The sequence below is a fragment of the Podarcis filfolensis genome, assembly GCF_964270895.1.
Source record: "Podarcis filfolensis genome assembly, chromosome: 16".
NCBI classification, from domain to species: Eukaryota; Metazoa; Chordata; class Lepidosauria; order Squamata; family Lacertidae; genus Podarcis; species Podarcis filfolensis.
Genome location: NC_139620.1, coordinates 40,074,312 through 40,087,919, shown reverse-complemented (window position 1 = coordinate 40,087,919; position 13,608 = coordinate 40,074,312). Strand labels below are relative to the sequence as shown.

At 45.1% G+C, this 13,608-nt stretch overlaps 2 protein-coding genes across 3 annotated transcripts in view; one reads left to right on the top strand and one right to left on the bottom strand.

Annotated features, from left to right (window-relative positions):
• The window catches only part of RSRC2 (arginine and serine rich coiled-coil 2), a 220,960-nt gene that overhangs the window by 135,321 nt on the left and 72,031 nt on the right, over positions 1 to 13,608 (top strand). The window lies entirely within an intron of this gene.
• Positions 1 to 13,608, bottom strand: part of KNTC1 (kinetochore associated 1) — an 86,370-nt gene that overhangs the window by 16,704 nt on the left and 56,058 nt on the right. For both annotated transcript variants that reach the window (XM_083589657.1, XM_083589658.1), the window contains 6 exons: positions 9,583 to 9,672; positions 9,067 to 9,238; positions 6,829 to 6,887; positions 4,502 to 4,718; positions 1,624 to 1,697; positions 486 to 696 (listed from right to left, as the gene is read on the bottom strand). In XM_083589657.1, coding sequence (XP_083445783.1) covers positions 486 to 696; positions 1,624 to 1,697; positions 4,502 to 4,718; positions 6,829 to 6,887; positions 9,067 to 9,238; positions 9,583 to 9,672 — 823 coding nt within the window. The remainder of the gene's footprint in view (positions 1 to 485; positions 697 to 1,623; positions 1,698 to 4,501; positions 4,719 to 6,828; positions 6,888 to 9,066; positions 9,239 to 9,582; positions 9,673 to 13,608) is intronic.

Here is a 13,608-nt window from a genome sequence, read left to right as displayed (position 1 = left end):
CCTTTGGCTGATTTAACAGTCTATGGCCTTTTAAACTGGGTGGGGGCAGTTATTGTTTTTGTTTGTTACTGTTACGTATTGTTGTGTTTTTATATTGTAAACTGCCCTGTGATCCTCTGATGAAGGGCAGTATAGAAATTTAATAAGAGGGGGGAAAGTCAAGTTTCCAGGCACAGTTTTTAAGCCATTGCTCTGCCCAGGTACCACTAGTTTGTCAGGGAGCCAGTAGTAAAAGCTTTAGTCGGGGGGGGGGGGCTACAAACAAAACACTATTATTTCATTTATTAATGAAAATATTAACAGGCCACCTTTCTGACAAAGGACCTTAGTCAAGCCAATTAACTGTGAAGAAAGGTGTGCAAAGAGAAAATCCTTGTGTTGCCTCTAGCCTTTTTCGGTAGTGTCTGGTCCGCAGGAGCGCTGCTTTTATAAGGGTCCCAGGCAAATGCGGGCTCTCACAGAAGGCAAGAGAGGTGTGACCTAACCTGGGTAATTTCTGCCAGATGGATTCTGAAATCTTTCGGATATGCTGCTGTGCTGATAAAGCAAAACAACCAGATTTGCAGGTTTTCCAATGAGCTTCTGATGGCTCTCAGAGTGCAGCTTGTGCTCTGCAAGTACAGCCTCAGTAGCAGATCTCTGGCGTTGCATCTGCAGCTTCTTCAGATGTACTCGGGCCTTTTCACGAGAGTCATCCTTTATCGGAAGACAGAACATTTCATTTACAAGCAGAGCTAACAGGCTGCATCAACAAACAAATGGAAAAACGAAAACAATAAGCTAATAAGAATGGATTGCCAGTAAAACCTGTAAATTCAACTGCTGCATGCAAAGCTTGCATCTTACTGTGACAGCTTATTTCAGGTTATTACATATGTCCTTCTCTTCCTGAACTCCCTGAATGCTGCAGAGGCAAGAAGGCACAACCCCACTTCACAGCCTCAGCTGGGCCAAAATACTCCATGGCTTCTCTTCTCCTGGAACTTTCTCCATCTCTCTTTCCCCTCCAGGTACCTTTTTCCTTTGTATCACATCTGTGGGTGTGGGCTGCTCTGTGGGGTTCTTTCTAAATGTTCTAAATGTTTTGTTTTAATATCACTTTTATTAAAGATTTTAATAAAATATAACACTTAAAAAATGGTTGTACAGCACATAGCTTTATGTGCTTTGTAAGGGGGGGAAAAGCAACCAAACAAACCAAAAAGCTAGCATACTGTCTGTCATTATGAAAGGCGGCATTTGTGTGAAGAGACGCGTGCATACTCTGCTGGAAGACAGACTGTACATCTCTACAAAGTCCCTGTCAGTGTGGATAAGGCAACTCAGTGTCAGTAATGAAGTGCCCTATGGCGCCAATACCCACCAGTACCGTACTCGACTTCTGACCATAGGAACAAATGGGGAAAGAAAGTAAAGTTCACTCCGTGTCTCCAGTGATCCCAACCACTTGGAATCAAGCCTCCTCTTATCTGCATAGCCACAGCCCCTGGTTCTGTTTCCTGGTCTCACCAGTGGAGCAGAATCTGAGAAATGGCATGTTATTTTACTTATACACGCACATGTGTGTAATTCAAACTTGTTATCTAAATATTGATAACAGGCTTGTGGTGCAAGAGTTAATACCGTCACATTTGTATTCTTCAGCCATGTTTCAGCTAAACTGCAACAGAATTTCAAAGTCTGGGCCTTGGTGGATCCTGAAGGGAAAAAAGAAAAGAAAGAAGACATTAAAGCACTCTCTCAGTCACTTTCCCCTTCCTCTCTGCTTAGATCTCAAAACTATTTGAGCTGGCATTCATCAGAAAGTCTGGTTGCAATGACAAAGCTTAACTCTGGAATGTGGAAAGTAACAAGGGACCAGGAGATAAAGGAGTCAGTCAAGACAAGAGGCCTGGCCTGCTCCACCATATTCCTGTATAAGACCTGTTCTCTGTCCAATAGTGCAAAGGCTTTTGCTCAAGTGGATGGGAGAGTTTTAACGTTGTGCAACAAAGAATCCATTGCAACAGTTGTACAGTGGTACCTCAAGTTACATACGCTTTAGGTTACAGACTCCGCTAACCCAGAAATATTACCTCGGGTTAAGAACTTTGCTTCAGGATGAGAACAGAAATCATGCTCCGGCTGCGCAGCGGCAGCAGGAGGCCCCATTAGCTAAAGTGGTGCTTCAGGTTAAGAACAGTTTCAGGTTAAGAACAGACCTCCAGAACGAATTAAGTTCTTAACCTGAGGTGCCACCGTACAGCAGATTGTGGAATCTGTTGTGCAACAAAGTTCAGTATGCGCCAAACATTTTTCCAGCAGAAAACAGTGTACCACTAAGTAACATATTGGATACAACCCTTAGCATAGAATCATAGAATCATAGAGTTGGAAGAGACCACAAGGGCCATCGAGTCCAACCCCCTGCCAAGCAGGAAACACCATCAGAGCACTCCTGACATATGGTTGTCAAGCCTCTGCTTAAAGACCTCCAAAGAAGGAGACTCCACCACACTCCTTGGCAGCAAATTCCACTATCGAACAGCTCTTACTGTCAGGAAGTTCTTCCTAATGTTTAGGTGGAATCTTCTTTCTTGTAGTTTGGATCCATTGCTCCGTGTCCGCTTCTCTGGAGCAGCAGAAAACAACCTTTCTCCCTCCTCTATGTGACATCCTTTTATATATTTGAACATGGCTATCATATCACCCCTTAACCTCCTCCTCTCCATGCTAAACATGCCCAGCTCCCTTAGCTGTTCCTCATAAGGCATCGTTTCCAGGCCTTTGATCATTTTGGTTGCCCTCCTCTGGACACGTTCCAGTTTGTCAGTGTCCTTCTTGAACTGTGGTGCCCAGAACTGGACACAGTACTCCAGGTGAGGTCTGACCAGAGCAGAATACAGTGGCACTATTACTTCCCTTGATCTAGATGCTATGCTCCTATTGATGCAGCCCAGAATTGCATTGGCTTTTTTAGCTGCCGCGTCACACTGTTGGCTCATGTCAAGTTTGTGGTCCACCAAGACTCCTAGATCCTTTTCACATGTACTGCTCTCAAGCCAGGTGTCACCCATCTTGTATTTGTGCCTCTCATTTTTTTTGCCCAAGTGCAATACTTTACATTTCTCCCTGTTAAAATTCATCTTGTTTGTTTTGGCCCAGTTCTCTAATCTGTCAAGGTCGTTTTGAAGTGTGATCCTGTCCTCTGGGGTGTTAGCCACCCCTCCCAGTTTGGTGTCATCTGCAAATTTGATCAGGATGCCCTTGAGTCCATCATCCAAGTCGTTGATAAAGATGTTGAATAAGACCGGGCCCAAGACAGAACCCTGTGGCACCCCACTAGTCACTCTTCTCCAGGATGAAGAGGAACCATTGATGAGCACCCTTTGGGTTCGGTCAGTCAGCCAGTTACAAATCCACTGAGTGGTAGCATAGTCAAGACCGCATTTTACCAGCTTCTTTACAAGAATATCATGGGGCACCTTGTCAAATGCCTTGCTGAAATCAAGGTAGGCTACATCCACTGCGTTCCCTTCATCTACCAGGCTTGTAATTCTGTCAAAAAACGAGATCAGGTTAGTCTGACATGACTTATTTTTCAGAAATCCATGCTGACTATTGGTGATCACAGCATTCCTTTCTAGGTGCTCACAGACTGTTGCTTAATGATCTGCTCCAGAATCTTCCCTGGTATTGATGTCAGATGGACTGGGCGGTAATTATTTGGGTCCTCTCTTTTCCCCTTTTTGAAAATAGGGACAACATTTGCCCTCCTCCAGGCTGCCGGGACTTCGCCTGTTCTCCAGGAATTCTCAACCAATGGAGTCCCCACAGTTCAAAAAGAGCAAGGACTGGAGCCATGCAAGCGTGTCATGAACTTTCAGGAAAGAATATTCACTTAAGAAGGGCAAACAGGTGGGGGTTTGAAGAGGTGGGAGTGTAGGAATCACTCGTCTGCCGGTGCATAAATAATCAACAGGCTGCCTTAAAGAAAATATGGAGTGCATTTCACATTCTAAATAAATCAGAACTAGAAGGCATATTGGGAAGTGGCATATCTGAGAGGAAGACCATCTCCTTTGCACGTAGAAGGTCCCAGTTTCAACCCCCAGCATCTTCTTGCAGAGCAAAACAGCCTCATCTGCCTGGGATCCTGGAGAACTGCTGTCAGAGTAAACAATGCTAGGCTAGACAACTAATATGGTCCACAATAAGGCAGCTTCCTTTATCCATATGGGCATCAATTCAAGTACAGTGGTACCTCTGGTTACGAACTTAATTTGTTCTGGAGGTCCATTCTTAACCTGAAACCATTCTTAACCTGAGGTACCACTTTAGCTAACGGGGCCTCCCGCTGCCGCCAGCGTGCAATTTCTGTTCTCATCCTGGGGCAAAGTTCTTAACCCAAGGTACTACTCCCGGGTTAGCGGAGTCTGTAACCTGAAGTGTTTGTAACCCGAGGTACCACTGTAACTGATGTGCAAAATGCCCTTTTAAAAAGACTATACTCCCCGCTAACCTGCTGGAAGTTCTTGCAAGATCTTGTAGGCGAGCGCTGTAGCCCATTCTGGATTAGCTATAGACAACAAGTAAGACTGAATGGTCTGCATGGTCTTGGCAATTTCCTTGTTAGATGTCAGCAAATATCCTCTTCTTGCCAGTTCCAGCATTTTCGGCTTCAGTTTTTCTTGAAACAGGTGGTTAGCTGCGGATGTGTAGAGGGTATCCAGTGAAACCTTGAAAAAAGAGCACAAAAACTGACAGGGCAGTGAGAGATCTTTCTATCCAACAAACTTAAGGGTATTACAAGTGGGGTGCGCAACAATATGCTTAAGTGTGGGGTTCCCTTGCTCAGATTTCCAACACTACATTCCATTCTCCCTGTCCCCTTTTCTACTTCTCCCTCCCCGTCAGCTAGCATTTCACAGCTACTGAACACACCCAGTCCTCCTTTGGCTGTTTTGGTATTCCTCCATTTATCTACCTACCTACCTACCTACTGCGAGTCTTGGGCCCCCCCTCCAAATATGCAGATACCTCCCAAACTCTTACAAGCAGATGCTGGCTACAAATAATAAAAACAATTATCTATCCCACCCTTCCTCCTAAAGGAGTCCAGGGTGGCAAACACACCAGCCTTAAAACAATACAACAAAAATAAAACATATCTAAGAACAATCACAAGATTACCAGGAATAGAAATCAAATGCCTGGGTAAATGGGAACATTTTAAAATTCCTCTAAAAAGTTATAAAGAAGGGAGCAGACAACAGGGAGGGTAGACCACAAACAGGGGACCACCGAGAAGACCCTCTCACAGGTTAATGCCAACCAAGCAGCTCTTTTAATTGCCAAGGGAATAGTTTTGCTGCCTCTCTGTCCACAATTACAGCCTCCCCAGTCATGTGCACAAATTTGAGGTTGAAATGGCTCCTAAACCTGTGAAGCCAACAAGCGCTGCCTTTGAATTCCTTCACAGGTTGTGCATCCTGCGGAAGGTTTCAAGTCTGCAGAAGGTAAAAGCCTTTTGGCCATGGCAGCCAACTCCTAGGGGCGGGAGTCCCTTCAGTTCCCCCCAATAAAATATTTGAGGGGGCTGCCCCCCTCCAAAGTTAATAGGCATTGTCATTCAAATGGGGAGGGTGTCACATCTTGTGATTGATTATGCAGGGAGGGGCTTACCTGGGCCCCCCAATGTTTTATTCAAGTTGGCCCCCGTGCTTTTGGCCATCAACAGGCACATATTTCTGGTTCACACCTTCCAACCACAAGCTTAGTCTTGACTAAGGCCTTGTCACACACCTAGTTCATTGCTGCCACAGCCCTGTGCATTTCCTTCTCTGAGATCTTGATGGCACAGATGCTGGATTCATTACAGCCATATTTGCATGCCACACTGCAGGCAGACATGCCATCCCTCAAGCAGTCCAGCACAGCCACTTTCTCTTCCAGTGTGGGAACACGTCTGTGCTGTTTAGGTTTCCCATCCATTGAGGAGGAAGCTGCCTTATGTTTGGGGACCATGCTCAGACTGAACCTCTGCTTACTTTCCAACCACCTTCTCCATGCTCACTGACCAGCTGCAAGTGCTCTCCAACTACCTCCCCATTGCTCTCCATGCTCTCAACTCGGCCCGCTCTCTGTCTGACCACACTCAAACACTCTCCTGGGGTGAATGCAATGGCTTATAGGCTTGCCAATAATTTTTCCTGCTCTTCTGCCCCCCTTTGACATTTTTCTTCTGTTTCCCCCCTATTTTTTCCACTCTTTTCTATTTGCTTGTTTGTTTTTCAGGCATGCACGTAAGATTACAATTGTGTTAAGTAAACTGAGTGTAAATTGCAGGCTTTGGCTTCCAATCGGTTTATGGCTCAGTGCACTAATACTAAACACCTTGAACTGGGGAGATGATGTGAAAAAAGGATCTTCTAGATATGTCAGTTCTATACTTTCCACCTCACTCTCTCACCATTTGGTCATATTCTAATGTAGCCTAGGAATAAAACTCAGACCATACCGATAAAGGGGCTGGCTTGAGTGTCTGGGGATACCATTGGTTTAGACCCCATCTGAATGGCATCCCTGAATGCCCTTGCCACTCTCTCCTGTGGGGAAGGAGTAAGTCTGCCCCAGCAACTGGTGTTTAGAGGTAATTTGCCACTGTGCATGGAGGGTCCATTTACCTATTATGAGCCACTTTTAATAGCTGCTGATATGCCTGCCTTTCATGAATTTACCTAATCTGCTTTTAGAAAGATGCCCCCTAAGTTTGTGTTGCGTTCATCTCATCTTGCAACAAGCTAATTCCACACGTTAAAACAAGATCAAAAGTATGCTCATCATTACCTTCAAAAGTTTGGAGATCAAGAGAATTTTTGGGAATGATTCCTCACTGAGCTCTGGATCTACAAAAAGAAAAGCCATAAATGATTTTCCAAATGCTATCAGAAAATGGCTCTTACCATGGATTTTGAGAAGGTTTGAGAAGCAGACTCAAGGATATTCAATTGACGGGATGACTCCTTTTCCCACTGACTCAGACAGGCTGAGCTCTTTCACACGTTTCGTCTCCCCAACCAGGGGGAGAAGTAATCTTGCCTCCAGATCAACTGGTCAGGGCTACGGATGACCCCTCAACGCCAACATTTTTATGGCACAGCACCACAGAGCCATGCCAATTATTCAAAAAAGTATAATAATAATAATAATAATAATAATAATAATAATAATTTTTATTTATATCCCGTCCTCCCCAGCCAAAGCGGCTCAGAGCGGCTAACATCAAATGTATAATACATTAACATAAAATCAGACAATCAATTAAAATACATCCTAAATTCAGATCAGGATCAGAATAAAATGCAATCGGATGGCAACCCGCAGATTAGGGTTGGGGACCTTAAATGCTCACCAGGCCCAACTGTTTGTGCTGAACTTATATGGGCCTGTGAGAAAAATTGGGAGGCCACTTTCATGCAAGTTCTTATGAAAGGGGAGAGGGAGTCAGACTGAACCCCGACCAAAGTCCTGGCAGAACAGCTCCGTCTTGCAGGCCCTGCGGAAAGATGTTAAGTCCCGCAGGGCCCTAGTCTCTTGTGACAGAGCGTTCCACCAGATTGGAGCTACAGCCGAAAAAGCCCTGGCTCTGGTTGAGGCCAGCCTAACCTCTCTGTGGCCTGGGACCTTCAAGATGTTTTTATTTGAAGACCGTAAGTTTCTCTGTGGGACATACCAGGAGAGGCGGTCCCGTAGGTACGAGGGTCCTAGGCCGTATAGGGCTTTAAAAGTTAAAACCAGCACCTTAAACCTGATCCTGTACCCCACCGGGAGCCAGTGAAGCTGGTATAGCACCGGGTGAATGTGATCTCGCAGCGAGGACCCCGTAAGGAGTCTTGCTGCGGCACTCTGCACCCGCTGGAGTTGGGGGAACTTTCCGCAGGGCCCCATAGGCTTGCCAGTGCAGTGCTTTTTTCTAGAAAAAAGGTGCTGGTACTCACCATTAAGTTGTTACAGAAGTGCCACATTTTAAACCACCCCCCTAGAGTGCCAGTACCGCGTACCTGAGTACCCCCCCCCCGGGGGGGCATGGGGTGGGGAGACAGAACACATCAAAGAACCCTGCCTATCTGAGTCAGTGGGAGGAGTAATCCTGTCAATCAAATATCCTCTCGTCCACACCTGCAAATGTACCTTTACCATCAGCCTAAGAATGAGCAGCTGCAGGGAGCTTGCTTTCCTGCCAGAAAGAAGACTTGCAAACATACTGTGTGCAGTTCTGCATGCCTCACCTTAAAAAAGTAGAATTGGGAAAAGTACAGAAAATTGCAACCACAATTATCAAGGGGCTGGAGCAACTCTCCTATAAGGAAAGGTTGCAGCACTGGGGACTTGACAGAAAAGGAGAATAAGAAGTAGCATGATAGGTTATAAAATTATGCATGGCACAGAGAAAGTGGATAAAGAAAAGTTTTTCTCCCTCTCTCATAACACTACAACTTGTGAATGTTCAAATGAAGCTGAATGTTTGAAGATTCTGGACTTTTCCATGCAGTGCATAGTTAAACTATGAAACTTGCTCCCACAGGAGGCAACGAGGACTACCAGCATGAGGGCTTGAAAAGACGACTAGACAAATTCATGTTGGATGAGGCTATCAGTGGCCATCAGCCAGGAGGGCCATGCTCTGCCTCCCCACTTGGACGCAGAAATGCTTCTGAATACCAGTTGCTGGAAACTCTGAGGAGGGAGAGTGATCTTGTGTGTGGGTCCTGATTGTGGGTTTGCCACAGTGAGAACAGGATGTTGGACTGGATGGACCAGGGGCCTGATCCAGGAGGCTCTTCTTATGTTCCATGCACAGAGTGCTTGAGTTCACTTCTCCCTGCCCCACATTCCTTCCTACTCCCTTTTCCTTTGTGTCTTGTAAGACTGTAAGGCTGAGGGCAAGCTACTTTTAAGTTAATGATTGCTGCCAGCTGTTCTGGGAGCTTTTTTCAGCTGAGGAAAGCAGGGAAAATTCTTTAAATGCATCTCTCTTCATTTAAGGTTTAAAAAGTGGTGTTTTGTTATTTTTTGCAAACTTACAAATGATTTTCCAGAAACACTGCAATGTTCTAAAGAAGATCAAGTGGAAAGGCAGCCTGGTTTGAGCAGCTGGTGATAAAGGAATAGCCTGTTCAAAGGCATACTGATGTTCCAGATCTCCAGGAGTGGAAGTTCTTTTATAGGATTTCAGGAGTTTTATGAGCTTCAGGGCCTAGAGGGACAACGACAAAATGCTCATTCCAGAGCTGGCTTTCAAAAGATAAATATACACACCTGGATTAAGATTCAGGCAGGGCGACTGAACAAATGTCGTTACTCAACAAATTATTTAAGAATAATGCCTGTAAAGTACAAACTTTTCAAACGGACTAGCAGTACTACTTGTTTCTGGTAACAAGCATTACTTGAAACTTCTAGGTGATTCTAGAGGTTCTCTTCAAAATGGATTATATATGCAGCACTGGGTTAGAGTAATCCATAGTTCATCAAACAGATCCCCCATTTAAAAGCCAGATTGCAATTCCTTAAGTCAATTGGCTCAGTTCATTATCTTACCTGATTCAGAGAGATGCCTGCTGCTTCCACACCAGCCTTCTCTATGATTGTCAGAAGACTTTCAATCCTTTCATAGTCATATGGATCAAGCTGTTCCAGGGATTAGAAGCAAACAGGAAACAAAAACACAGAACAAACCAAAAGGAATGGATAAATCCCAGAAGATAAAGCTCATAAAAACAAATACACGTCAGCTGCTGAGGACAGAAACAAAGCTCAGCCTTTGGTCATGCTCCCTCCACTCAGTGACTTTGCTGTCACAAACATGAATGCCTCTTGCCCTTCCCCTGCTGACCTTAACCATGGATAGTGATTACAAATACACAATCGCTTTGAGGTCCTCTCCCCTAGCATGGAAGACGAAGAGCAGACTCCATTTGAGGATCTCTCCCTCATTACAGTCGATCAGGTATATGAAGACGAGCAGCAAAGTCAGTCCTCAGGGAATGTGCAGGCGACCTTGGAACCGACAGCTCACGGAGGAACCCCGACCAAACCTAAGAGGAGGCGTGTAGTGGTGATAGGGGATTCCCTACGGAGGGGAACAGAAGCAGTGATCTGTGGGCCTGACAAGATGTCTTGGGAAGTGTGCTGTCTCCCCAGGGCTAAGATCCAAGATGTAACTGAATGACTGCAAGGAATCATAAAACCCACTGACAAATACCCCTTCCTCTTGGTTCTTGTGGGAACCAATGACACTGCAAGCAATAGCCTCCAGAAGATCAAAAGAGACTACGAGGCTCAGGGCAGGAAATTGAAGCAATTAAATGCACAAATTGTCATCTCATCTGTCCTCCCAGTTGAACGACGTGGCCCAGGGAGAGAGGGAAAAATAGTGGAAGTGAACAACTGGCTTCGCAAATGGTGTAAACAGGAACGGTTTGGATTCTTAGATCACGGAATGCAGTTTCTTGAAGATGGACTTCTGGCAAGCGATGGGCTGCACCTCACAACGGTTGGGAGGAATGTTTTTGCCAAAAATCTCAGAAACCTCATCAGGAGGGCTTTAAACTGACTAATGTGGGGGGGGGGGGGAGACAGTGCTCCTGAAGGTAGGAGTCTATCAATTGATGAAGATGATCATCCAAATGTCATAGACCAAATGGAGCAAACAGCACGCAGACCTAGTGGTGGGAGGAAAAAATCCTTAAATAAGAGACACGGGGGAATGATTAATGGACTTCAATATCTGTACACTAATGCGCAAAGCATGGGAAATAAACAAGATGAGCTTGAGCTCTTGGTACAGCAAACTAAATATGACATAATAGGCATCACTGAAACCTGGTGGGATAAGTCCCACAATTGGAATGTAATAATGGAGGGATACAATCTATTTCAGAGAAACAGACCAGACAAGAAAGGAGGAGGAGTGGCGTTATATGTCAGGGATGTGTATACCTGTGAAGAGATCCACGATTTAGAACCTCAAAGCCAAAGTGAGAGCATTTGGGTCAAAATTAAGGGAGAGAAGAATAACAGTGACCTCATTGTGGGAGTTTACTATAGATCCCCAAGCCAAACGGAGGACATAGATGATGCCTTCCTGGAACAGATGGCCAAGCATGCAAAAGGAAGGGAGATAGTAGTAATGGGGGACTTCAATTACCCGGATATTTGCTGGATGTCAAACTCAGCCAAGAGCATAAGGTCAAACAGATTCCTCACTGGCCTTGCAGACAACTTCACTGTCCAGAAAGTGGGAGAAGCAACAAGAGGAACAGCCATTTTAGATCTGGTCCTAACCAATGTTGATGACCTGGTTAGTGGGGTAGAAGTGGAAGGATCATTAGGCGCGAGTGATCATGCTCTTCTGAAGTTTACTATACAGCGGAAAGGAGCAGCCAAGCATACTAGGACTCAATTTCTTGACTTTAAGAAAGCCGACTTCATAAAACTTAGGGAAGTGCTGGGTGAGATCCCATGGACAGTAATACTAAAAGGAAAGGGAGTTCATGATGGCTGGGAGTTTGTTAAGAGGGAGATAGTAAAAGCACAACTTCAGGCAATACCAATGAGACGGAAACATGGAAGGTGCCTAAAGAAGCCAGGGTGGCTATCTAAAGAACTTTTAACTGAGTTAAGATTAAAAAAGGATGTGTACAAAAAATGGAAAAGGGGGGAAACCACCAAAGAGGAATTCAAACAAATAGCCAGCACGTGTAGACACAAAGTCAGAAAAGCTAAAGCACAGAATGAACTCAGGCTTGCTAGAGAGGTTAAAAGCAACAAAAAAGGCTTTTATGGGTATGTTTGTAGCAAAAGGAAGAACAAAGAAACAGTGGGGTCACTCAGAGGAGAAGATGGTGAAATGCAAACAGGGGACACAGAAAGGGCTGAACTCCTCAATGCCTTCTTTGCCTCAGTCTTCTCCGATAAAGAAAACAATGCCCAACCTGAAGAATTTGGAGCAAATGATTCAGCAGAGGAAACACAGCCCAGAATAACTAAGGAGATAGTACAAGAATACTTGGCTAGTTTAGATGTATTCAAGTCTCCAGGGCCAGATGAACTGCATCCAAGAGTATTAAAAGAACTGGCAGATGTGATCTCAGAACCACTGGCAGTCATCTTTGAGAATTCCTGGAGAACAGGTGAAGTCCCGGCAGACTGGAGGAGGGCGAATGTTGTCCCTATTTTCAAAAAGGGGAAAAGAGAGGACCCAAATAATTACCGCCCAGTCCGTCTGACATCAATACCAGGGAAGATTCTGGAGCAGATCATTAAGCAAACAGTCTGTGAGCACCTAGAAAGGAATGCTGTGATCACCAATAGTCAGCATGGATTTCTGAAAAATAAGTCATGTCAGACTAACCTGATCTGGTTTTTTGACAGAATTACAAGCCTGGTAGATGAAGGGAACGCAGTGGATGTAGCCTACCTTGATTTCAGCAAGGCATTTGACAAGGTGCCCCATGATATTCTTGTAAAGAAGCTGGTAAAATGCGGTCTTGACTATGCTACCACTCAGTGGATTTGCAACTGGCTGACTGACCGAACCCAAAGGGTGCTCATCAATGGTTCCTCTTCATCCTGGAGAAGAGTTACTAGTGGGGTGCCACAGGGTTCTGTCTTGGGCCCGGTCTTATTCAACATCTTTATCAACGACTTGGATGATGGACTCAAGGGCATCCTGATCAAAATTGCAGATGACACCAAACTGGGAGGGGTGGCTAACACCCCAGAGGACAGGATCACACTTCAAAACGACCTTGACAGATTAGAGAACTGGGCCAAAACAAACAAGATGAATTTTAACAGGGAGAAATGTAAAGTATTGCACTTGGGCAAAAAAAATGAGAGGCACAAATACAAGATGGGTGACACCTGGCTTGAGAGCAGTACATGTGAAAAGGATCTAGGAGTCTTGGTGGACCACAAACTTGACATGAGCCAACAGTGTGACGCGGCAGCTAAAAAAGCCAATGCAATTCTGGGCTGCATCAATAGGAGTATAGCATCTAGATCAAGGGAAGTAATAGTGCCACTGTATTCTGCTCTGGTCAGACCTCACCTGGAGTACTGTGTCCAGTTCTGGGCACCACAGTTCAAGAAGGACACTGACAAACTGGAACGTGTCCAGAGGAGGGCAACCAAAATGGTCAAAGGCCTGGAAACGATGCCTTATGAGGAACGGCTAAGGGAGCTGGGCATGTTTAGCCTGGAGAGGAGGAGGTTAAGGGGTGATATGATAGCCATGTTCAAATATATAAAAGGATGTCACATAGAGGAGGGAGAAAGGTTGTTTTCTGCTGCTCCAGAGAAGCGGACACGGAGCAATGGATCCAAACTACAAGAAAGAAGATTCCACCTAAACATTAGGAAGAACTTCCTGACAGTAAGAGCTGTTTGACAGTGGAATTTGCTGCCAAGGAGTGTGGTGGAGTCTCCTTCTTTGGAGGTCTTTAAGCAGAGGCTTGACAACCATATGTCAGGAGTGCTCTGATGGTGTTTCCTGCTTGGCAGGGGGTTGGACTCGATGGCCCTTGTGGTCTCTTCCAACTCTATGATTCTATGATAACCAGG